At 45.6% G+C, this 26938-nt stretch overlaps 1 protein-coding gene across 1 annotated transcript in view; it reads right to left on the bottom strand.

Annotated features, from left to right (window-relative positions):
* The window catches only part of TAFAZZIN (tafazzin, phospholipid-lysophospholipid transacylase), a 1078486-nt gene that overhangs the window by 253717 nt on the left and 797831 nt on the right, over window positions 1-26938 (bottom strand). Inside the window, exon 8 of the mRNA XM_044080349.1 lies at window positions 22392-22454. Coding sequence (XP_043936284.1) covers window positions 22392-22454 — 63 coding nt within the window. The remainder of the gene's footprint in view (window positions 1-22391; window positions 22455-26938) is intronic.

Here is a 26938-nt window from a genome sequence, read left to right as displayed (position 1 = left end):
TTCCCCCCTAACAGATGTGTTTGTTTTTCAATTGAATTGTACAGGTTATAGGTCACATTTAAGGTGGGAAAATTTTTTGAAATGATTTATTCTGGCCTCATATTTTTATATCACAAAACTTTTAGTTATGTACTTACCATAACTTCGGATGTATGGGATCCATCTCGCCTACATTCATAACTGATGGGTTCGGAGCCGTTCCATCGGCTCCAACTCGGCCACTATATACTAGAACGAAGTCTCTAATTGGCTGGGCTACCCCTTATCCCAGAATGCACCACGCCTGCTTCCCCAGATCTTGTTTGTTCGCTTTCATACCTACATCCAGACACAGAGACATACCAGCAACTGTAACAAACTAAAGTTCTTCAAGAGAAAAACTCAGTACGTAGCAACATTCCCTCTAAATCCAATGGGAAGGGGGAAGGAGGGCGAGTATGAATGTAGATGGATCCCATACATCCGAAGTTATGGTAAGTACATAACTAAAAGATGTAATGGGATCCTATCTCGCCTACATTCATAACTGATGGGACAGCATCCCTAGCACCTAAATCCCGGGTGGCTCATTGGAAAACACTCCTGAGAACTGTGGAACCAAAGGAAGCTCTACCTCGAGAAGCCACATCTATCTTGTAATGAGAAATGAAGGTGTGCGGAGAAGTCCAGGTAGCGCGACAGATATCATCTATCGATAATTTGGAGTGGAATGCTACAGAAGTAGCCATTGCCCTGGAAGAATGAGCCCTGACTGGGAAGGGTAGCTCTTTGCCGGACCGTGAATAAATGAAGGAGATGCAATCTTTAATCCATTTGGCTATGGTGGTTTTAGCCACCGGCTGACCCAACCTATTTTCCGCAAAGGACACAAACAGCTGATCTGACTTTCGTGTCTGATTGGTCCTACTTAAATAAAAACGCAGTTGTCTGTGAACATCCAACTGATGGAAAATATATTCTGCGCTATTGGAGAATTTGGGAAAAAAACACAGGGAGCTCCAAGGATTGTTGAATGCATAAGGGGATGCTACCTTGGGCAAGAAAGAGGATTTAACTTGAGGGACACTCTGTCTTTGTGAAAGGTCAAATAAGGAGGATTAGAACAGAGAGCCTGAAGCTCTGAGACCCGCTTGGCAGAGGTTATTGCCACCAAAAGGTGGTTTTCCAAGATAGAAATTTTATATCACAAGTAGCTGCTGGTTCAAAGGCGAGCAGTTAAAGAAGCTAGAACCATATTCAGGTCCCAAGGGGCACAGCATGTGCTATTGCTGGCCGAAGGAGCCACGCTCCTTTAAGGAAAGATTTGCAAAGCCTGTTTGCCATTAAGGAAGGCTCAAAGGAGACATGAAAATTAGAGATAGCCGCCAGTTGGACTTTAATTGTGGAAACTGAAGAGCCCAAATAAAACAAAGAAGCCAGGAATTTTAAAACCTGAGGTACTGGGGCGGTAAGGGGATCTATACCTCGTTGCTGGGCCCAAAGAGCAAACCTCTTCCATTTGCTGGAATACAGTTTAATAGTGGAAGGTTTATGAGAAGAGGACAAAATGTGGATGACGTCTGGAGAAAGAATCTCTGCCTAAGGTTGGAAGTGGAGTAACCAAGCGGCCAACCTCAAGGACCCGAGGGATGGGTGAGACTGTCCCAACTGATGAGTTAACAGGTCGGGCACCAGGTCCAGAAACCATGGGCCTTCCACCGCATACCTCAGAAGGAAGGGGAACCAAACCTGACGAGGCCAGTGTGGAGCGATCAAAATCATGTTGTTTCCTAGATAAATCGCCTTCTGTATCACCTTCGGGAGAAGGGGAACTGGAGGGAAGGCGTAAAGTAGACCGGGGGGCCAACTGTGAGCTAGAGCGTCCCTGGGAATCTGCCCCTGAGAGGGAGTCAGAGTGAAGAACTCCCTGCATTTCGCATTGTGAGGGCTGGCGAACAAGTCGCAACAAGGGAGGCCCCACTTGGCGAAGATGTCTGCAGCCACCCTGTCATTGAGGGACCACTCGTGGGGCAACAGGAAAGTCCTGCTCAGCCTGTCTGCAATCACATTAGATTTCCCCGGAATGTGCGTTGCCACTAGGAAACGCTGGGTAGCAATCGCCCAACGCCACACTCTCATGGCCTCTCGGCAAAGAGGGTAGGACCTGGTTCCACCTTGCTTGTTTATGTACCAGACTACCGACATGTTGTCGGATAGAATCGCAATAGTACCCCGGGGAAGAGCATGATGAAGTGCTTGCAACGCCAGTAGCACCGCTCTCATTTCCAGGATATTGATATGTAAGTGTGTTTCGTGAACCTGCCACGTGCCTTGGACAGACCTGTCCAGATAATGACCCCCCGCACCCTATCTGGGAGGCGTCCGTGGTTACCGTGGCGATGGGAGGCTGAAGGGCAAAGAGTCGCCCCTGGTCCAGGTTGGACCGAAGCAGCCACCAACGTAGGTCCCGACGGAAAATTTCCGTAATCTGGACCAAATGGTTCAAGGGGAGTTCCTGAAAGGACCATTGAACTGACAGTAGCCATTGCAGCACCCGCATGTGCAGCCTGGCTAAGGGGACTAGAAGAATAGTCGAGGCCATCATGCTCAATAACTGCAGAATCAGTCTGGCCTGAACTCGTGATCTGGGTAACAAGGTTTGAACCTGAGACTGCAGGACCTGAATCCTTTCTACCGGCAAGAATGCCCGCATTCTTCTTGTGTCTAACTCTGCGCCTATAAATGTAATACGCTGAGACAGCTGCAGCACAGATTTTCCCCAATTGAACGTGATTCCTAGTGAATGACCCAAACTGACTGTGGTCATAAGCGCCCGAACTAATAGATGCTTGGAGGTGGCAGTAAGGAGCCAGTCGTCTAGATAGGGAAACACTTGGAATCCTAGACTTCTCAAGTGAGCTGTCACTACTGCCAAACACGTGGTGAACACCCTGGGGGCTGTGGTGAGACCAAAGGGCAGTGCTCGGAACTGGAAATGACTGGCTCCCAGGCGGAAGCGTAAATGACTCCTGGACTCTTGACTTATCAGAATGTGATAGTAAGCGTCCTTGAGATCTATGGAGCACATCCAGACATCCTTCTCCAATAACGGGAGAATGGACTGAAGGGTGACCATTCGGAATTTGGATTTTTACAAAGCGATTCAATGATCTGAGGTCCAAAATGGGCCTTAAGTCCCCTGTCTTTTTTGGCACCAAAAATAGTCTTGAGTAAGTTCCTGATCCAATCTGGTCGGCAGGGACAGGCTGGATGACTCCTTTTCTTAGCAGCTTTGAAACCTCGACCGCTGCTTGATCCCGCTGACTGGGTGGCACATCCGGGATTTTCCTGATAGGAAGAGGGGGGATCTTGATGAAAGGGATGAGATAGCCTCCGGTTATGGTCCGGAGCACCCACTGATCCTTGGTGACAGATTCCCAAGCCTGCGGGTGTTCCGCAAAGCGACCCCCGACTGGCTCTGGAGATGCGCAGTCGGGCCACGTCTCAGGGACGGTGAGTGTAGGATGGACCACGAAAGGAATCGTGGTCTCCAGAGTTACGGGGGCCTCTGCCGCCTCTGGGGTGGCATCTTCCTGAATCCCCCCCCTGCCTCTAGAGGGGGGATCACTCGGTGGAGTAGGGAAAGACCTTTGAGATTTCCTAAACCACATTTTCCCTCCTCTCTGGGCCTTGGGGTAAGGTCTAGAGGGAGCGGAAAAACAGTCCCCACAGCAGTCAAGGTCTTGCCCTCCTGCTTGCACCGAGTCAGTGTGTCCTTCACCTTGGGTCCAAACAGGGAGGACCCATCAAAGGGGGCATCGGCGAAGGAAGACTTAAAGGCCTCCGCAAAGGGACACAAGCGTAACCAGGCGTGTCTTCTAAGAGCCACGCCTGTTCCTGCTGCTCTACTCGCCCCTTCGGCCGCATATGATATGAGCCTCATGGACGAGTTGACTATCGAAGATAGGGTAGTCATCTGGGCGCCAACAGTTTTGGCTAACGCCTCAGGAAGATTACCCGCAAGAGACTCACCTAACTCTTTGAGGAGGTCCCTTTGGAGCCTGGTAAAATGACAAAGATAACTCAGCGACCGCAGGGTAAAGGCCGCTGAAGAAAGGGTACGCTTCCCGTACCTATCCATGCTCCTGGAATCCTTATTAGGAGGGTGAATAGACGTTGAAGCCTCTGCCACGTCCTGCTGAGTGGCAGATGCCACCACCATCGCATCTACTGCAACTCCTTTAGTCAAAAATTCCTTTTGAGGAGGGGCTTGAGAGGAACTTGTTAGGCCTGGCAGGCACCGGTTCCACAGTGTCAGGGTGTTCCCACACCCTTCGAGAAACTAAACCTAGTAATTCATCGAAGGGTGGAGACACCCAGGAGGCGGAGGGCTGGGCCCCAAAGGCCTTGAGGAAGACTGACTCCTCTGCGGAAGGGGTTTTGGACTGCCAATCGCCTCTCTGTCTCAGGATCTCGAGGATATCTGAGAATGAGACGTCATCCGAGGACGATTTTGGGGACCCCTCCGCATCACATCGAGGTCAGTATCTGATGTGATAGACTCATCCTGGGAGTCAATGTGCTTCCTCTTGCACAATTTTTTTCTTGGAGGTTCATCTGAAGCGGATTCAGAAGGACCCCCCCGGGAGAAGGGAACCCCCCAAGGGGGTATCCTCAGGCCCTGGGGCCCCACTGTCGTGGGAATGAAGCACACCAGAAGCACCAGTTCCCAAGTCTAGGGATGGTGAGGAAGAGACTTGCTGAGCTGGCAAGGACATGGCCAGCGCACTCCTCATGGCCTGAAAAGCAGGACCTCCAGAATCTACGGAGGACACCGGCTAAGAGACCACGACGGTACTGGGAATCCCTGCGGCCGACGCTCCAAGGGGAAGACTAGGCACCGAAGCTACCAGTTCCAAAGTGTTCCACTCGGCCCCGACCGAGGAAGTCCCGGTACCGAACCCCGACGCCGAGGACAGGGTAGGAATGATGGTCGGAACAGAGAAGCTCCGAGGGAGTCTCAGTTCCAACTGGACAACTCTGCTCCGCTCTACCATCACCGACTCCAACGGCTCCGAGGAGGTTGGAGGAGGAATCGGATGCGTCGAAGTGGGGACCGGCTCCGGAGCCGAGTGGGCTGGAGCAGAGACCATTTTTGCAAAAAACGGGGACTGGAAAAGCCTCTGGATAACTCTGTCCAAATCTGAGTCTGACAACCTGGAAGATTTAGAGGAAATAGATGGGGGCCGAGACTTCTCCTCTCTCGGCTCCGATAGACCAGGGGACCGGCTCCAAAACGGCTCCAACACCATCGGCACAGGGCGTGGTGCATTCTGGGATAAGGGGTAGCCCAGCCAATTAGAGACTTCGTTCTAGTATATAGTGGCCGAGTCGGAGCCGATGGATCGGCTCCGAACCCATCAGTTATGAATGTAGGCAAGATAGGATCCCATTACATCCTGGCATTTTAACAGGGGTGTGTACACCTTTTATATCCACTGTATAAACACACACACACACACACACACACACACACACACACACACACACACTTTAACAGAAAAACAGGGAAGAAGAAAAATAAGGAAGACTACAGAATAAAGTACTTTGACAAAAAAGAAAAAAGCTTTATTTATCACAAAATGCTACCTGATATGAGGTACTTCAGGAGAGGACAGGATTATTTGTAAGGGGAGGAGCTCAAGCTGCACAGCTAAAGTCTAATGAAGTGTCAAAAGTTGGATACAATGACTGACACGAGAGCCATCGGTTGAGGAACAGATTAAAAAGACATCAGCTCTCTTAGATTTGGCAGCTTTCTGCAACAGACAGCACTCTTTCTTCAAAAGTCAAACTTGTTTTTCTGAAATGTGGCCTAAGGACGCCTTCTTAGTATTTGATGATGAAGAAAAATCTGAGGTTAGAACAAAAAATGATATGTAAACAGTACATATCCTATTTCCAAAAATGGAACCCCAACTTTGAAAGAATAGTTGTGTAAAATCTTACCATAACCACAGATGTCATTCTCTTCCATGTTGTAGTATTCATAACCTTTGGGTTAGCCTCCGCCTACAAACCCGAAAGTTCGGCCAGTATACAAAAGTTTTAGTCACTGCAGGGTGTGGGCTATAAAAGTGACATCTGCATGTACCTTCCTCAGAAATGAATGCCCCAATAGAACCCCAGTTCCGGGATAGCTGCACAAGTCCTGAGTCACAAAGCAAAGTTTACTCAGGGGGTAGGAGGGTGGGATAGAATACTGCAACACGGAAGAGAAGGACATCTATAGTTCTGGCAAGATTTTACACAACTATTCTATGTCCTTCTATTCTCAAGATGCAGTATTCATAACCTTTGGGTGTGTGCCATAGCTCAAAGGGAATAAGAGGGTGGTGGTTTGAAACTGTTCTCCAAAAATCCATGCAGGATTCCCCAAGCAACCTACTCTGGATTTGGAGATGTGGTCCAGTTTGCAGTGTTTGGTAAAGGTAAGGGGCAGTTGGCCAGGTAGCTGCTTCTAGAAAAGAAGCAGTGTCCAGACATTGAGGAAGGCTCCAGATGAGGTCATGGCTCTAGTAGAATGGGCTTTAATCTTATTGTCCGGGTGTTTGCTATGGTATGTGTAACAGGAGGAGGAGATATCTTTGGAAATTCAGGTAGAAATAGTCTTCCTTGGCACCGCTTTCCACAGAGCCCCGGGATGAAAGGAGACAAATAGTTGCTCTGATCTCCTAAGGGATTTAGGCTTGGCTAGGTAGAATCTAAGTTGTCTGTGAACATCTGGGGAATGCAGGACTCTCTCACTGTCATTCTGGGGTTGTGGAAAAAAGGTGGGGAGGTGAATACATTGGTTAAGGGACAACTCATTGACCACTCTGGGCATGAAGGATGGATTAGTCCATAGGGTTACCCTAGTCTTGCAGAAGATTAAAAAGGGTGGGGTGAACATAAGGGCCTGGAGCTCTGACACTCTCCTGGACACTGTCGGCCACCAAAAGCACAGTTTTCCAAGTGTGGTATTTTAGAGAAGCTGTAGCCACTAGCTCAAATGGAGCAACCATGAGTTTCTCTAACACATAATTCAGGTCCCAGGGTGGAGGAACTAGTTTCCTGGGTGGCCTGAGATGTAGTACTCCCTTCAGGAAAAACTTCACTTGAAGTCTGGAAGCAAGTGGAGGGTTAAGAGGCAGACAAGCTGAAATAGCAGCAAGGTGGGCCTTAGCAGAAGAGTATGCCAACCCTGCCTTCAACAATTCACAGTCAAGACACCAAACAGAGAACCTTTTCCAGTTGAACAGATAGGATCTCCTAGTACTGGGATTCCTGGCCTCCTGCACGACATTAAGCGTCCTCAGTGTAAAGGTGTCTGAAAGGGATCAAAACCCTATCACAGGACGATACTAGGCTATTGGCCGAGAGGCCCTTATAAGCCTAGCCAAGAATTTCACCTATGTTCCCACAAAGTCAGCACCTATTTTCCCTGTCCAACAGGGGCACAGATGGGATCCCAGGGGTCTATTTTCTGTTTCCCATCCAGTCGTCTAGGTTCCTCTTAAAGAGGGCTAGTGAGGTACTCTGCTTGACATGGAATAGAAGTTTATTCCACAGATGGGGGAGTCGTTGGGGAGACAAATTTATCCCGCCAACAAGTTCTAGTAACGTCACAGACCAGGTTGAGAGCTTGCATGCAGGTTGCACGAGTGGAGTTTGACTTACAGATATGCAGCAACTCCATCAAGGCTGAGCCTGAGATGGTCTTGTATGCCAGACACAGGTCACCTGTGAGCAGTTTGTACAAGACTGAGTAGACTACTATCTGTACAGGATAGGTGTTTGAGACCCTGGATTTTCCTGGTCAGGAACCTCTGTGGTCTCTCCAACTGCTACATGTGCTTGGCAAGGTACACGCTGTAGAGGGCACTGTACTCGATAATGGGTCTGATAAGGGAGGAGTACAAGGATGTTATGACCTCCTTGTTCCTAGATGAAATACCCTTACTTATGAGGTGGGCCATGTAGAAAGCCTTCCGTACAACGGAGGCAACATGCTGGTCAAAGGTCAGGTTGCTATCAACCTGGGTGCCCAAGTCCCTCACGACTGACTGTGTGCTTAGTACATACTTATTAATGTGATAATTAGTGGGGACACCATTTCCCCCAAAGGGGCTAATGATGCATTTCTTGGCATTCAGTTTGAGGCCATGCTTCTGGCACCAGTCATTAGTGTTGTTAAGGGCCTCTTGGAGGATAAACCACACTGCAACTCAGCTTCCCAGATCAATGAAGGCAGTCCTCCTTATCAAGTGGGTACCACCAATAATTCCACCTTATGGTTCGAAGAATAATAATTTCAAAACGGACTTGACACCAAAATGGTTCAAAGCTTTATTACACAAAATAACTTCAGATTTAGCACTTTCGTCTCCTTACCGGAGACCTCTTCAGAATCAATTAATAACCACTGACATCACATATTTATACCATACTAATCACAGTTAATTGCCTTCAATAAGTCAATTTACGTAAATTAAATCAATTGTCTTAAAAAATCTTTGTATCAAAGATTGATACAAAGATTTTTTAAGACAATTTAAGACAATTGATTTCAATTACCAACATGAAAAATTCTTCTAAATGAAATTTAAAGGTCATGTTGCTAAATGCTAGGAATCTTAACATGAAACTGCACTCACTGCAAGCATTCCTCGCCCTGGAAGATGCTGACATTTGTGCAGTCACTGAAACCTGATTCAAAGCTGCAGAGACCACCCCAGCTTTGGAAAAGTTTTTTTGTTCGACCCGGGGGAGGGGGGGGGGTCAGAGAAGATGGTGACTTTGAAAGCGTTTGCTTTATGGTCGGATATTACCAAGGAGGATGACACTGTAGGGGTGCTACAGTGGCTATTCATGTTGGTTAGCACCAGGTCCAGAATATTTTCACCACTTCTGGGGGTGTCGACCATCTGATCCAATGCATTGGCATTGACAAAGTCAAGGAATCTCTGGGCGTTATTGTTTGAGCTAGAGTAGGTCTTCCACTCTATAATTGGGTAGTTAAAGTCGTCCAAGGTCAGGGTAGGGGGTTGAATCTGGACAGATTCAACTAAGTCCAGATAGGTGGAGTGGGCCTCCTGAGTCATGGTTGGGGGTCTGTAGCTAGCTATGATTTGAATAAATGTTTTGTCAATAGTTAACTGCACCTGGAGTATCTCATGTGCGTCACACTATTTGTCCAGCCTTGAGGTGTGCATGCCTTTGAGAAATATTGAAACTCCACCTCCTTTGGCTTTGTATCCCTCTGTTTGGGATCTGAAAGTATGGTAGTAAGACAAGTATCCTGGTAAAGCTGGGGTGGTCTCTGCAGCTTTGAATCAGGTTTCAGTGACTGCACAAATGTCAGCATCTTCCAGGGCGAGGAATGCTTGCAGTGAGTGCAGTTTCATGTTAAGATTCCTAGCATTTAGCAACATGACCTTTAAATTTCATTTAGAAGAATTTTTCATGTTGGTAATTTTATCCTCATGACTTTGCCTAAAAAAGGCACTATGGGGGAGGCAAGAGCCTTTGCCAGAAGCCTGATGCCCAGGGGAAACAGATGAAGGTCATCTCTGGCAAAGCATCATGGTCTGTCAATCATATCCTTCCAGGCTGTCAAGTACTGGATTCCCCTTGGAATGACACCAGAAACTAAGCCAATTGTTAAAGTCAATAATTTTCTGTTTGTACTGAAGCATCATTCTGGGTGATGGCAGGATGCTGCTTAAGGCTAGGGACATACCTGCCTGGGACACATATTCAGCAAGCTCAGTCATGTCTCTCTTCATATAGTCCAGAGAGGTACATCTCAAGTCATTCACACCAAAATGGGCTATGACAGAGTCATAACAGTACCTGTTGTTGACCGACTTGAGTGTGTGAGTGATATGGTGGATTCTAGCACCTAACAAGCAACTTACTGTGACTTTTCCCTTGTCTAGCCTGGTGAGGGACACATCTATGTGTCTCACGATAAGCCTGGTGAGGGACACATCTATGTGTCTCACGATAGAGTCTCCTATGACTAGTACGTTGGGTTTGTGGCTGGGCCTTAGAGGCTGTGAGACATAGCCATGTCTACTATGTGTGGATGTGTGGAGCTTGGTGCAGTGGGTTGTGATGTGTGTGTGCTTTTGCCTCGGAGGTCTCTCTTTTTTAGGTATGTTTTTGCTGAGAACCTCTACACTTGTAAGAATGTACTGTTGAGGTGTGGGTGATGTTAGAGGTGTGGTGCTTATACAGACAACCTTCTCAGTGCCAGATGTACTGGCTCGTGATTGAGACAGCAAGGATTCTAGGTTCTTAATGTAATTGCATCCTCATATATTGTGTCCCTAGGCAGTAGAAGAAGAGGGTTGTCAGTGTACATGAGGCAGTTGCTACACTGTCTCAGGGTGCCTATATCAACAAGACTAGCAGGAGAAACCACAGGAAATCGTCTGTCCATGGTTGTCAGTATCTGTGGAAGAGAGGTAAAGGATGGTAGAGTGGGTACTATCAGAATAGAGTACCTATAGGTGTGAATAAGGCTAGATAAAATCACAGTAGTTGCAAGGGGGGGTCAGTTACACAGGAGTGCTGGTAAGGGAAAAATGCAACTGAGATACCTCACAATGGGTTAAAACAGGATTGTGGCAGTGCGCAACGAGCAAAGAAGTGCATCACCCTGCAAACACAGGGTATAAATACCTGAAAAGATGGAAAAATCTAGAAGCTCGAATTACTACCCAATCGAGCTAGCCCCTGCTTTTCAACCAATCACTCGTGCTAGAGAAGGTCAGGCAATCCTGTTACTCTCACTAACAGTGAAGACAAGACACTACCAGTAGAAGATGGATGCCAGAAACACAGGAAACTCAACAAGCAAAACAACCAGGTCTGGACAATAGCAGGCCTCTATCCAGACTACGCTACCTAACTAGAACACAGAAACCTCACAAAAATGCACAGACAGTGCACTCGCGAACAGAAAATACAACTCTCAGTATGATAAAACAGTTTTCAGTTAAGTAACTCAATAAAAATGCAATTACAGTAATGAAACACTAGCTAGCAATGAAAATACAGTTAAAACAGTATAAAATAGTACAAAAATGCAGTGACATGGTAAAAAAAAAAGCTTTTTTAACAGTCCAAAATGTAGTAGATTAGCTGTATAGCACAACTATAAGTGTTTAGAAGTGCAATTCAATGAAATAACTTAAGGAAAAACTTGTTCTGCTCTTGGAGCCTCAGGGAACAAGGTAGAGAGATTCCAAGTGGGGGTGGATTAGGGATCCCTTTGTCCTGCATGAGTAGGTCCACTCTTGTGTGGTAACTGGTGATGATTGCCCCTGGCTAAATGCAGAAGGAGGGGGAACCAATGTTGTGTTGGCCAAAAGGGAGCTACCAACAAGATTTTTGGTTTCTCTTGCTGAATTTTCAGTAGGACTTCTTCTAAGATTGGAAAGGCAGGAATGCGTAGAGAAACATCCCCTTCCATGCGATAGAGAAGGCATCCATCACCTTCACTAGACAAGCTTGGTGTCCTGGTATAAAACTAAGGAAGTTGTCTGCTCAGAGGGAAGGCAAACAGATGTACTTGTGGTGTACTCCACCTGTGGAATATGTCCAGAAACACAGCCCTGCTGAGCATTTACTCGTAGGATGGTGACATGGATCTGCTCAAGGTGTCTACCAGAGTGTTCTGAGATAAGGGGATGTAGACCACATGCAGGGTGACTCCCTCATGCAGTGACAATTCCCAGGACTGGAGTGCAAGTCTGCACAGCAAGTAAGATCTTGTTCCCCCGTTTGTTCACATACCAGAGAACAGTAGTGTTTGTCTGTGAACTTCAGGGGCCCTTGCTTCAGATTGTTTTGGAAAGACCTCATTGCAAAGATTGGATTTGGGGAAATTGACAGTGAAACCCAGGGACTGTCTGGAGATGGTTCTGAAGAGCATCGTAGCAATCTGCCTGGATCATGAGACTGTCTAGGTATGGAAAAATGTGTATTCCTTGGACCCTGCAGTGGGCTACAACTGGAGCCAGACACTTGGTGAATACCCTTGAAGCAATAGATAGTCCAAATGGTAAAGCAGAAAATTGAAAATGCAAGGAACCCACAAAGAAGCATAAATATTTCCTGTATTTGGGTCTTATGGGGATATGCAGATATATATCTTTGATGTTCACGGCAGCCAGAAATGCCTGGGGCATTAACAGTGGGACTACAAGCCTGGAGTGTAAGCATGCGGAAAGTGGGTACTTAAAGAAAAAGGTTGAGGTGGAATAGGTCTAAGATGGGTCTTCATGGGCCATCTTTTCTTGGAACTACGAAAAGTCTGGAGTAAAAGCCCTTTTCCTCGTTTGATGGAGGGACTGGTTGTATAGTCCCTTGGGAGAGGAGGTTGTCCAAGACTGTTTGCAATAGGAGCAGGTGGTCTTTTGGTGGCTGAGGGATGCCTCTTAAGGAATGGGGGGGGGGGATGATCCAAGTCATGAAATAACCCTTTTCTATGATGGATAAGGCTCACTTATCTGAGGTAATGCTTTTCCATATGAGAAGACAATGACAGAGCCTCTGGGAAAGAGGTATGGAGTCTGGAGGGGGTTGTGAAAGCAGGTAATTACAGACTACCCGTCTTTATCCTGAAAAGGAGTTTTCTGGGTTGTAGTCTGAACAGGCCTGGAAGGTGTCTGCTGTTTCCTGGAACTCTTTCTGCCCCTAGTATGAGGGGTAGGATAGGAGCAGAATGGTTCTTAATGAATTGTGTCTTGGTGGGGTAATTCCTTTGGAATTTAGGGATTGCTGAGACAAACAAATGCTTCAAATCCTGTAATTCTTTTCCTTCTTGTTGAAGGGCTTTGAAAATCTCTGCCACTATGGCTCCAAATAGGGCAGTATTGTCTAGGAGGACATCAAGGAGTTTAGCCCCGATATCATCAGGTAGGGGATGAAGCCTCAGCCAGGAGTACCTTCTGTGCACTGAGGCAGAAGCTGCAGATCTGGCCGAGGACTCTGCAGCATCATAACTGCATCTGATTGAGTGTCTAGTTACTTGAGAGGACAGGGAGATCAGGTTAGAGATTTGGGACTTCGTGGGTGAATCTAAGAGATTAGTTAAGAGTTTTGAAACCGGAGACAAAAGGACCAAGGAAGACATGCGAGTCTGGTAAATGACTGCCCTAAAGGCCAAGGTAGCAGAGGTGTATACCTTTTTTCCCATGTGCGCCATAGTTTTACTGTCCTTATCTGTTGGAAGGACACAGGTTGAGGGTAATAGTCTGGAAGGTTTGCCAGCAGAGACCAAAATAGTACCAGTGTCTGCAACAGGACATTTAATCAGAAAATGTAGCCCCTTCTGGGACCTTATAAAATATGTCAGGGCATCTAGGGGCAGGGGGTTGGGCCTCAGGATTTTTAGAAGCTGCATTAAAGGTGTCTAACAAGGCTGAAAGTACTGGTGGGATGGCAGATGGTGAAGGAGTATCCATTTGTAAAAGTTCATAATACCTCTTTTGGACTTCTGTCATCTTAGTAGAGTCCCATTTGAAAAACCTTCTCATGTGAGAGATGGTTTATCCAAAAGTAAGGTCCTTTCCAAGGGAATTTGCTTCAGAAGAGTCCTCCTCTGGTGAGGCATAGCCTAGAGGGGAAGACATTTGGGAAAGATAAAAAAGGGAATCCTCAGAAGAGGAATCTAAGGAATCTTCAACTACAATTGGGAGAGGATCTGAAGTCTGAGGTCTAGGGCTGATAACAGGAGGGACGGCCAGAGGGGAAGCAGTTATGGAGGGCCTGGCGGCCATAAAAGCATTGAATAAACCTAGAGAGAAAGCTTGCCAATCAGGAAAGCTTTCAGATGATATGCATGTTTAGTTTTTTGCTTCCTTTTTAAAGAAGGAACAGGCTTTGAGGTCATATAGCCTAAGGAGGGTCTAGTTTCAGGCGGTTCCCTAACAGTAGAAGTACAGGTCTGGATGAACGTAATGAGCCAAGGTGCCCCCCTCATGGCTGATACCCGATGTCTGTGTAACCTCCACAGATGTACTTACAAGCCCTTGGTTCTGCAGCCTCCAGAACAGTATTCGCTTTACCAATGTCGGCTGATTCCGTACATTCCTCCAGGCATTTGTAAGCCACAAGAAGAACATCAGGTGGAGGACGTGCAAAGTACAGTTTTGTACCTACCATAAATGTAGATGTCCGAATTGGATAGCATCTGCAGTCATAACAACTGGGTTGTCCTGTCGTCAGGCAGCCCTTCAGTCGGCCGGATTCCAAAGTGTCCGGCTTCGCTGATGTCGCACTTCACCCGACGTCATCTCTGTTGGTCTTCGGTATATAAGCATCATTTCCTTCAGTGTTTCTTGCCCCAGATGCCAGAAGCCCTCTAGAAGGCTAAAAAATTTTTGGATAGATGCCAATGTTTCCAAAAGATAGAGGTAAACACAAAAATAAGCATGTATGTACATAAATACAAACAAATACACCATGAAAGAAGTCCCCCCACTAGCTAGCTATTTAAAGGGTAAACACCCTAGGAGTACCACAGAGGGAAGGAGGGAGGTATCCTGACTGCAGATGCTATCCAATTCGACATCTACATTTATGGTAGGTACAAAACTGTACTATGTCCTTCATGGATGCATCTGCAGTCATAACAACTGGGTAGAATACCATAGCCAACTAGCAGAGGAGGATAAAGGTAGATTATGGTGTGTTTAGGATCCCTTGCAGAACAGCAGTGGCAAACCCTGCTCGGGATCTGGAATATAGAGGTAAATTATAATGCTTGGCAAATGTATGCACGGAGGTCCAAGTAGCCTCAATAATGTCTTTGGTAGCCACTCCTCGTAAGAAGGCTGTGGTAGTGGCTGTTGCCCTTGTAGAATGAGGTCTTATGTTCTGTGGAATTTGCTTTCCATGGAAGGAGTAACAGAATTGTATGCAATTTCCTATCCATTTGGAGATTGTCTGTTTGGAAATAGCTTTTCCTTCCCTTCCTGTTGCATAGGCTAAAGTTGGTCAGTCTTTCTGCTATTTTTGTTCTGTCCAAATAGTAGCGTAGCGGTCTATGTACATCCAAGGTATGCAGTATTCTTTCCCCTCTGTTTTGTGGGTTGGGAAAGAAGGTAGGTAAGGTGGATTGCCTGGTTTAAGGACACTCTGGATACCACCTTAGGCATAAATGTAGGATTAGTCCTCATGGACACTCTATCTTGGTGGAAGATTAGAAAGGGTTGCACTGCCATTAAGGCCTGTAGTTCTGAAACCCTCCTTGCTGAAGTAATTGCCAGTAGGAAAGCAGTTTTCCATGACAGGTGTTGCAGGTCTGCTGTTGCTGCTGGTTCAAAAGGTGATAGAGTCAATTTTTCTAGCACAAAGTTCAAGTCCCAGGCTGGTAATGGTGGTTTCCTAGGAGGTTTTACATTCTTGATTCCTCTGAGGAACTGCCTGAGCAAAGGGTGTGAAAAAACAGGTGGATCAAAGCTGTATTCTGCTGAAATAGCTGATGCATGAATCTTGATGGAGGAATAGGACAGTCCTGAATGAAGTAGTTCGCCAGATACTCCAGAATGTTGGGCATATCTATGTTTGATACATCTTTACCTCTTTCTGAGCTCCAAATGACAAACCTTTTCCATTTCCCAGCATAGTTTCTTCTTGTTGAAGGTCTGCGTGCTTCAAGAATAATGTCTTTAACTCTTTGTGAAAGCTGTGGATTAGCAGCTGCTATGTGATGTTCCATGCAGTCAGTTGCAGCGTTTTAGGTTTGGATGCATGGTGCTGTAGTTGTTCTGAGTTAGCATCAAAGGCATCAGGGTATTGGCCACATATTGTTCGAGACATGCTCCTCAGCAGTGGGTACCAATGTTGTCTTGGCCAGTTTGGAGCTATCAGGATTATCCTTGCGTTCCTCCTTGATTTTAGTAATACTTTGTGTATCAAGGGAAGAGGTGGGAATGCATATGCTGTTAGTCCTTTCCAGCTGAAGGAGAGCGAGTCCACTTTCCATGCTAGTGGGTGGAATGTCCTTGTGCAGAATTTTTGAGCTGGTGATTGAGAGGTGATGCGAATAGATCTATCTGAGGCATTCCCCATTTCTTGAGATGGTCTTGAAGATGTCCGGTGCAGCTGCCATTCGTGGACATCCGATGTAGTCCTGCTTAACATATCTGCTAGAGAGTTTTCTTTTCCTGGTACAAATATTGCCTGTAACTGGATGTTGTAGCTGAGTGCCAGGGTCCACAGCTCCAAAGTCATTCTGCATAGGGGTAGGAATGAGTGCCTCCCTGTTTGTTGATGTACCACATGACTGTGGTGTTGTCTGTCCTTATCATCAACTGGCCTTCCTTGAGAAATGGTCTGAACTTTTGGATTGCCAGTTTTACTGCCAGCATTTCTTTTAGGTTGATGTGCAGGTGAAGTTGGTCCTGTGTCCACAATCCTTGCACGCATTTGTCCAGCATATGTGCCCCCATCCCAGGTCTGAAGCATCTGTTGTGATGGTCTGGCTTGCTTGACCTTTGCGAAAGGGCAGGCCTGGGTTTGACTGAGCCCACCATAGGAACTCCTGTTTTAAGCATGGTATTAGTGGAATTTCCGTTTCTAGGCTGTGTCTGTGTTGGGACCATAAATTCTTTAGGTACCACTGAAGCTTTCTCATATGTAGTCTGGCAAATGGAACCAAGATTATGCATGATGCCATGAAACCCAAGGCCTGCAGTACCTTTCTTGCTGTTAACTTGTTCAGATTTGTTAGTGCCAAGAAGTAAAGAGGGAGTTCTTTTGTTTTTCTGTAGTTAGGAATGCCATTTGCCTTACTGTGTCCAATTCCGCTCCCAGGAAAGTCCTTGTCTGGGATGGTATCAGCCTTGACTTTTGTAAATTGACTGTGTATCCCAGTGCTTGAAGCAAGTAAATGACCCTTTGTAAATCTGTTGTCAGCTTGCTTTTGTTGTCCCCTTGTATCAGACAGTCGTCAGGTATGGATAAATTTGAATTCCTGTAGTCTGCAATGGCGATTACTGATGCCAGGCATTTTGTGAATACTCTGGGCAGTAGATAAGCCAAAGGGCAATGCTGAGAATTGATAGTGCTCTGATCCTGCAAGAAATCTGAGGTATCTTCTGCAGATAGGTCGAATGGGGACGTGCAGGTATGCCTCCTTGAGATCTAGAGTTACCAGCCAACACTCCTTGCCCAGCATGGGAAGAAGTTGCTGTAGGGTCAGCATTTTGAATTTTGGGACAATGATGTAAGTATTTAGGGTGGACAGGTCTAGAATTGGTCTCCAACTTTTTCCTTTCTTGGAACTAGGAATAGTCTGGAGTAGAACCCCTTTCCTTGCTCTGCTGTTGGCACTTTTTCCACAGCTCTCATGTTTGCTAATTCCATTATCTGTTGTAGAGCCTCTGTTTTTTGATTTGGAGGTAGGTTTGGCATTCCTCTTTTGACTGGTAAAGTGTGGAAGTGGAACCGGTAACCTTGATCTATGGTTCGTAAAATCCACTTGTCCTTTGTTATGTGGTGCCAGTTTTTGAAAATAAGGTTAGCTTTCCGCCTAGAGGAGCTGCTATTTGTTCCCTGGTAGGCGGGTTTAGGTTTAAGTCACTGTGGCTGTGTTGATGTAGAGGCAGGTGTTGATTCTGTGCCTCTGTTGTTACCTTGCCACTGTCGTCCTCTGTAGGCACCTCCTCTGGATTGGTTTCTGCCTCTGGAGCGTCTATTCCTGCCCCTTTGAGGTCTTGTGGAGTCAGGAAAGGACCAATTTTTGGCAGGCCAGTTCCTGCTAAACCTTGGGGGTTGAACCTGCAAGAATTCTTTAACTGTCTGGACTGATTTTGCCTTTTCTTCCATTTTCTTCATAACCTGCTGGGCAGGTGTACCAAACAAACTTGATTTATCCAGAGGAGCATCAAGCAATTTAGATTTAACATGATCCGGTAAAGCTTGCTCCTTTAGCCATGCATGCCTTCTAATTACTGTGCCAGTCATGGCTGATCTAAATGAAGCCTCCAGTGCATCATAGCCACATTTTAAAGAATGGTTACTAACCTGCTGTATGTTATTTACCATTTCTAATACATAATTCTTATCAAGAGATTCATCAGTGGTTAGCTTTTAGTTAACTGATCAAGCATAAACTCTTGGTATTGTATCATGTGAAACTGACAATTTAAAGCTCTAGCTGAAAGAGTGGCTGAAGTGTAAACTTTTACCCCATCTGTCTAATGACCTTGCTTCCCTTTCAGAAGGAACAGGGTTTTTAGCTATAGTCTACTGCCTTGGGACCCTGGGATATAGTTTCGGGTCTGCAAGAGGGGCCTTGTAGAGGTGGTGATGAGTATCTGGCACCCTGTAAAATCTGTCTGGTTTGGCAGGGGCTGGGGGTAAAGAATCTGGAGCTGAGCAGGCATCATTGAAAGGATCATCCACCAGAGAGAACAGGAGGATAGCTAAGGGCCTGTGCTGTGGTAGGTGCAAAAGGTCCTAAGTCTTTCCTGGAGTCTGAAAAATCCTGTTGCTGCCATTGGAACTGTTCTCTGGCATGCAAGGTTTCCCCAAAGGAGAATTCTTCTGGAGGAAGCAGCTGGAATGGATTCTTCAGCATCAGAATCTTCAAAATTGGAGAAAGGCCTCTGGCTGGTCAGTTATGTCTGATTCATCAGCAGAATCATCAGAGGACACTGGCTCAGGGGCTCTGCCCTAGGTCTTTCTGGGGCTGAGAGGCCTGTCTGGGTGAGATTGAGATCCTCTAATTAATGAAATTAAATCTTCTGCCAAGGTAAGCATTTGAGAACTGGCAGAGGGCCTGGTGGAAGGGTTTAACAGGCACTGTTTTAGTAGTCTTGGCTGCTTTAGCCCTGGCGAAGGCCTTAATGGACATGGCTGCTGGAGGCCTAGCAGCACGCTGGGGTAGAGACATCCAAGGGAATGGTGTCTGATAAGTCAGTGGTAAGCACCGTAGTGGGAAAAATTTCTGAGGCAGAGTCAATAGTCTTAGCAGGGAACTCAGTTGTAGTGATAGTTTCAGGGTGTGTTTGATTGAGTTCTCGGTTTTTGGCCGGAACCGAGACACTTTTTTGCTGCTTAACCATGGTTTTGAAACCCGCGGACCCCCGCGAGTGTCGTTTTTTTTTTTTTGTTTTTGCTTTCGGAGGTCCAGGCGGCATAATGGGCAGGCATAATAAAGAAAAAACCGAAAAAAAACTCTGAACCGGCGACCGACGCCGCTCGTCGGTTGAGAAAGAAAGAAGTTAAGAAAGAAAGCTGCTAGGCTGGGCCTGGGGGGGGCAACAGGGCAGGCAGTATCTTTGGAAATCTTTATGAGGTATTTGTTTCCCACAGGTTAAACAATTATTAACTTTTCTGACATGCTGAGGAGAGAAAGAAGTCCCCCCCACTTAACTTTGAAAGTCTTAGTATTGTAGGTATCGGTGAAATCCGACCTGACCGGCCGACCGCTTCAGCTTGAGCCTGCTGCCAAGCGGCGCCTGAAGAAAGAGAAAAAGAAAATGGCGTGGGCGAAGATATATACCGATGACCAACAGAGATGTGATGGGTGGAGGCGACATCAGCGGACCGGACTTTGGAATCCGGCCGACTGAAGGGCTGCCTGACGACAGGACAACCCAGTTGTTATGACTGCAGATGCATCCATGAAGGACATCAACAGGCTCAAGTCTGGTAACTTTGGCCTTCTTTTTCGGAGGCTCGATGGTCTGACCTGACGGCATTTCCATAGTAAGAACTAAATGCTTAAGTCTTTGGTTTTCTAAACAGATACTAAGTACATGCAGATGGCTGTGAAGGGTCTTTGGAACAGAAGCCTGACAAATTGAGCAGGATTTATGGTTGTGGTTGGGCCCTAGCAGAACAAGCACAATTCACGGGCATCCTTATGGGGGATCTGACATCCGCACCTACACCTTCCCTTCCTGGATAACATGAACCCGGGCAGGCATGCAGTGATCAAATCAATAGCAAGAAAAAAGGTCCCAATGGGGTACTTATCTTAACTTGCAGAATCTGAAGGCAGAAACGACAGTATGCGCTGACATTCAACTGGCGGCAGAGAAGTTCTGAGGAAGGTACGTGCAGACGTCACTTTTATGGTCCACGCACACTACAGCCAACGACAGATGTCTCACGTACCTTGCAGTGACTAAAGCTTTTGTATACTGGCTGGACATTTAGGTCGCTAGGGGGAGGTTAACCCAAACGTTACGAATATTGCAACATGAGAATAGAAGAACATCTACTACTATATCCTCTGTGATTAACCTTGCCACAGGATGCTCATTTTGCAGTTCACCATTCACAGGAATGACTTCAGGCACAGGAACTGAGGTATTTTGCCTGAGTATTCTTTGGCATTTGATTTGCCAGTACAGACAAAGTTTCAGCAAATACTCCAGTGTTACCACCATATGAACTTCCACAACTCTATAGTTGTTATGTCAATCTGAGAACTGTTCTATGTCATGCACTGCTTGAAAGTAAACCCTCCACTGAATAAAAGAGACTCAGCTTAAGAAATGTGCTTCCACAGTATGGATCGGTTATTACTATGAGGGGTTACTAATAATATCACTTTGCGGGAAATTCACAAATGGATCTTTTTAGCGTGGAGGATTACAGTCTTGAAAGCTAATTGTATGTGAAATGCAATACTATGTTTAAGAGCAGAGTTCTGCTCTTGTGCTGGTAAAGGTAAGCATTGACAGCAGTGGATTTGTTCGGCACTATTCCTGAAGCTATGGTTTATAGTTTGCATGTATTGTATGTAAGTACTAAGCCAGCTGTCCTTGTGGGCCATTTTAAGCCTAGCCAATTTCCCTTTTGGTGCTTGAATTGATCTATCCCATTTAGTGTTAGACTGGCTTTACCCATCCAATGACTGATAATTATAAATTATCCCTAATGAGAATAACTGGGATTATACCAGAGATTATTTGAGGGAACCCATGCAGAGGATAAAGCACTTAGCGCTGCTTCTGTCCATTAACAGTACAGGGAGCAGTCTCGGGGTAAATTTTCTTTTTCCCAGCCTTAGATCCAAGTTGCATTTGAATATGAACAGGGATGGGCTTTGCTTTACGTGAATGGGGAGTCTGTTCCAAAGCAGCGATTTTCTGAACAACACAAGAAAAGACAAATGTGTTTAAAAAGGCATACACCTCTGAAGGAGTACAATGTTTCATACATATGAGAATTTCCAGTGCTTAGCACTTGTGTAATACAACTGTTAGTTTCAGCATAGAATAATGACAATATATTCCATCTAATAAATTTAAGTCTAATCAAAATATTCTGAAAAACTTCACTTGCGATGGAAAATTTGACAGTTAAGTAAATGCCAGGGTTGCCAGTGAACTACAATGGTTCTGCTTATTTGTCCATCTCATACCACATAATGCTCTGTTCAGAGGATCATAGGTGGTTACTAGGCTAATAGCCCTGGGGTCCTTACAAGCCTAGCCAAGAGTTTATCCCCAAAAAGAAACCTCAGTCAGCACCTGTCACCCCTGTCAATGAGGACTAAGATGGAACCCCTGGGAAGAATTTGTGGTTTCCCATCCACTCATCAAGGTTGCGCTTGAAGAGGGTCAGTAAGGTGCTCTGTTTGTTTTAAAGCTTGAAAATACATTCCTGTGCAAGGAGACAGGCAATACTGTTTAGCTTTCTCACTTTAAAATGCATTGTTTCTTTTGACAGCTATGCCTTTCATGGCCTCAGGGACTGAAGTAACTACTTTCCCTGGCACATCTCCAGGAATATGAGGGGACCAATGTACTCTTGCATATGCCCCTCTACTGCACATATACAATCTAATCACTCCTTATACATGCATCTGTCATAACCCGAGATGATTCTACTGGCATATCCCTCTGTAAAGTAACTTCAGAAGATGCAGTACCTTTCAGGAATGCAGCTCATGTCCTTAAACTAGGATGCAGCAGTGGGTCTTAAATTTACCTACAACAGTTTACTATATCTGTGTCAGGCATTACAATGACTTACTAACTGTACACTCACAAAAGTCACTATCAGTAAATATCTTCAGCAATGTCCTAGCAGCACTATATTTCTTTTGGGTACTTTTAGACACAGTTACACAAAACTGACAGACCTTCTCAGATAAAAACAAATCAGAGGAACAATAAAATGCATACCTCTGCAATGGAAAAAAAAATATTGTCTTATAAACTATGTGACTGAGTGTCATCAGTGATTTCAAGTAACTTCCTGTATTATGTTGCATATAATATAGAATCAGTAAACTGATGACCCCCCTACAGCACATCACTGTAGCTGCTGCAGAATGCTGCTGTGAAATGAAGAGAAAAGAGGACACAAATGGGATAAAAGTCCATACATACCAATATGCCAGAGTGGAAGAATAATAGGAGTCACTGTGCATTCCGCTAGTAACCGTCCGATTCCTGAAATATAAAAGAAACAAGACAGAGACTGACATTCCAATTCCTGAAATAAAAAGGAAACGATATTTAAGGAATCATTAAAGACAGGTCACAGAACCTACTTGTAGAGAAGATTCCATACATCACAGCAGAAACGACAGTGGCACATGAAACCATAAAGAAAGCAAACATTTTAAACACTGTAAAAAGATCATAATAAAAGAACATATATGTAGCCCAACTAGACACAACTTGGAGTGCACATGCAGAGAACATACACTTTATCTGGTCACAGCATAAGGAGAGAGATAATCAGTTTTGTAACAAAACACCCTGTGCTTTATCATCACAGCATACAGCAAGCATCTAACAATGTAGCCAAAAGAATCAGCTTCACTGTTGCAAAGGGATTAAGCCCTGATAGGTGGCCAGAGTTCAATTAGCAGTTCAATCAGCAGCTCAGCTGTTTGATGAGCTGACAAGGGCAATGAGGTACCCATCTCTTGCCTTAGAACCTGGGGTGGGGGCCTGTTCTTGCAGGCAACACCTCACTGCCCACCCAGTCAGCAACAAGAAGGTCAGGAGGCTAGAGGGTGGGGCTTAAACACTACATGCCACAATATGATGGCTCCTCGCCTGGTCTCATCCACCTTGAAGAACAAACACAGAGAAACCATCAATAGGGAGATGCACACCCCTCTGTAAGTTAGCACTACTGAAAGGGAGACTCCCTAAGAGTGGGCGAATACTGGAGCGCTGCTGCACTGAAGGAACCTCTGAGGATAACAGCACCAGTGAGCTAGCCATAAAGGAGCCTGAAGTCAGTAGTGTAAGGTAAAGAAATGCAGCCCAGAAAGGCCACATTACTCAAACGATGAAGATGAACCAGGAATGCAGCATTACAGCTAGCTATCTACCTCCTATACCAAAGCAACAAAGGCAGATGTAGCTAAAAAGCAAGAAAGATTTCCTGTATCTGACAAATGAAACATGGTACTGACCGAAAAACACTGCCAAAACAGTACTCTTGTTTTTTGACAAAGAAAAAGCCTGAGATATCTGCTGAAATCTAGTAAGAACATACTTACTACACATGAATCAGAAAAAAACATAAAAAAACAAGCCGCCCCCCCCCAAGAAAATAAAGACAGTAATGTTGCAAGACATGTTTAATTAAGAACATACCTGTACAAGTCATATAAAAGCATGCACACAAATATTTCCAAAGGGCAACATACTTAAAAAAATGCATATGCAGTCAGAGAATGCACGCACCTTCTTTATCCTTTTATTCACCTTACAGTCCTTATCTCTGTCACCCACGTTACAAGCAGCATGGCAAAAAGAACAGTCACCTTACAGCAAAGTTAAAAAACACTGTCTAGACTCAGTGTATTGGGAAGGAATAATAACATGGGCACTTAAAATAATACAAGGTATCCTGCTACAAAGACAGAGAGAGGGAAAGGATCTTAGGATCATAGGAGATTACTAGGAATATCGACCTAGAGGTAATTTTAAACCTAGCCATTTCATCCCAATTTAATACAATACAAATACTACTCAATAACAAAGATTGCATTTAATGATGACTGCTCATGTCCAGGAGGATTGTGGGTGCTATCCCTGGTAAGACTTTATAGTGCCCCATCCACTTGTCCAGGTTCCTCTTCAATTGTATCACAGAGGTGCTCTGCTTCAAATGAATTGGTAGCCTGTTCCAAAGATATGGCAGTTGCTGGGAGATAAATCTGTCCAGCATGTCCTATTTAAGTTGCAGGTCATAGTTAGGTCCCTGGAATGAGTACCCTATAGTCCCGTTTGATTTACTGATATGCATCAAGTTCATTAGGTTTGGGTCTTGGATTGCTCTGCAGGATAGGCATAAGTCTCCCCTAAGAAGTCTATATGATACGGAGTATAGCAACAGGCACATGTTGGAGCCACTTGATCTTCTTTGTTAGAAACCTCTGAGGTCTCTCTAGTTGTTGCAGATGCTTTGTACGGTACATGCAGAAAGTACAGTTGTGTACACTTACCATAAGTGTAGATGTTCGACTGTATTCACTGTTGCAGTCATCGCACTTTGGTTATCTGCCTGCAGGTAGCCCTCAGTTGGCCCAAATACCAGAGACTTAATATTTCTGTGTCAGATGCTGTCTTTCCAGGACTGACGTCAAGTCATCATGGGTATAAAAACAGGCAGCCGACGCCATTACATCAGTTTTTCTTGCCCCAAATGTCAGGAGCCGCCAAAATAGGGAGCTAAGTTATGGTGGGGAAAACACCACCAGTAAAAAGTAAATACCAATACCCCAGAAGGGGTGAGTAATAGCCATAGAGAGGAGAGAGAGTAAACCAGGGGGCTGGAGGGAGGGAAACCAGGACTGCAACAATGAATACACCCGAACATCTACATTTATGGTAAGTGTACACAACTGTACTATGTTCTTCATGTTTCACTGTTGCAGTCATCACACTTGAGTGGATTCCAAAAGCTGAAGAAGGTTGGAGGTAGTCAAAAGTTAAGGCTGGCTAGTATGCCTTGCAGGACTGCTGTAGCAAAACCTGCCCTGGATTTGGAAAAGATAGGCAGGTGGTAATGCTTGGTGAAGGTGTGTACAGAACTCCAAGTAGCAGCTTCCAGGATGCCCCCGGTAGGGACTCCCCTGAGAAATGCTGTAGAGGTAGACATTGCCTAGTGGAATGTGTTCTGACCCTCTGAGGGGTTGGTTTCCCATGGTGCTTGTAGCAGAAATGGATGCAGTGTGCTATCCATTTGGAAACAGTTTGTTTTGAAATGGCCTTACCATCTGCCCCTGTTGTAAAGCTGACTAGTAACGGGTCAGATTTTCTGAAGGGCTTAGTCCTATCAAAGTAGAATCTGAGCTGTGTGTGCACATCCAAGGAGTGCAGGATCCTTTCCCCTTTATTTTTAGGATTAGGGAAGAAGGTTGGCAAATGGATGGATTGGTTGAGAGCCACACTGGACATCACTTTAGGCAAAAGGAAAGGTTGGAAGGGTTAGTCCTGAGGGAAACCCTATCAGCATGGAAAATAATGAAGGGTTCCACAGCTATCAGTGCTTGTAGCTCAGACACTCTTCTAGCTGAAGTAATGGCTAGAAGCAAGGCTGTTTTCCAAGAGAGGAAATCTTAATTCTGCTGATGCAGCAGGTTCAAAGGGGAAAGCATGAGCTTTTCCTTTACAAAGTTAAGGTCCCAAGCAGGGGTGGGTGCTTTACTTGGTGGGCTTAAATTGTTTGCCCCTCACAGGAATGGTTTGATAACAGGGTGCGAGGAGAGAGGTGGCTCAGTGTTGTAATGAGCAGAAATGGCTGAGGCATGTATCTTAATGGAGGAGAAGGACAACCCTTTGTGGAGTAGATCTGCTAATTAATCCAGGGTTAGAGGCAGGGAGGACAGTGTTGTGTCCTCTCCTTTAGATTGAATCCATGAGTAGAACCTTTTCCACTTATCAGCATAGGATTTTCTTGTACTGGGTCTTCTGGCTTCAAGAATGACGTCCAGCACCTGCTTGCTCAGGGTTGCTGGGGGAGAATTCAAGGAATAAGCCAGGCTGCAAGATTTAGGGTTTGCAGTTGTGGATGCAAAATCTGTCGCTCCTGCTGAGAGAGGGGGGTTGGGTTCTGCTGTAGGTGCCAGGGTGGCACCGGTGTCAGGCTGCGCAGGAGTGGGTACCAGTGCTGGCGTGGCCAGTCCAAGGCAATCAGAATTGTCCTTGGTCTGTCTTGTTTTATCCTGAGTAATACTCTTGAGAGAAGGGGCAGAAGGGAAAATGCATAGATTGAGAGATTTACCCACTGAAAAGATAGAGCATCCAATTTCCAGGGCCTGCTGCAAGGATTCCTGGTGCAGAATTTCCTGAGCTGGTGGTTGTAGGGGGAGGCAAAGAGATCCACCTCCAGGGTCCCCCATTTCTGAATCAGAAGGCTGAAGGTGCTGGGCTCCAATTGCCACTCATGTGGGTCTATGAGATTTCTGCTTAAGTCGTCTGTTTTGTTTGCCTGGCAGGAACTGAGCTTGCAGATGGACTTGAATGTCCAAAGCCGTGTTCCACAGGGCCATGGCTAACCTGCAGAGTGGGTAGGAATGGGTTCCCCCCTGCTTGTTGATGTACCACATAACTGTGGTGTTTGTTTTTATTAGCAGTTGTCCTGGAAAGAGTAGGGATCTGAAAGCTGTCAGGGCATTCTCTACAGCTAGCATCTCTTTTTTTGGTTGATGTGCAGATGAATTTGACTTGGGCTCCAGTGGCCCTGAATACATCTGCCGTCCATGTGTGCCCCCCAGGCATAGTCTGATGTGTCTGTGGTTATGGTCTGGACGGCATGGGTTTGAATAAATGGCAGCCCCTTGTTGTGGCTGCATGCTTCTGACCACCAAAGGAACTCTGTTCTTAGACAGGGTATGATAAGGTCCTGAGAATGTTGGCATCAAAGACTTTTTAAATACCATTGAAGTTTCCTCATATGCAGTCTTGCA

Source organism: Protopterus annectens, chromosome 8.part0 (genome assembly GCF_019279795.1).
Source record: "Protopterus annectens isolate FY-2018-M chromosome 8.part0, PAN1.0, whole genome shotgun sequence".
Lineage (NCBI taxonomy): Eukaryota > Metazoa > Chordata > Ceratodontiformes > Protopteridae > Protopterus > Protopterus annectens.
This window is presented reverse-complemented; position numbering and strand designations above follow the sequence as displayed.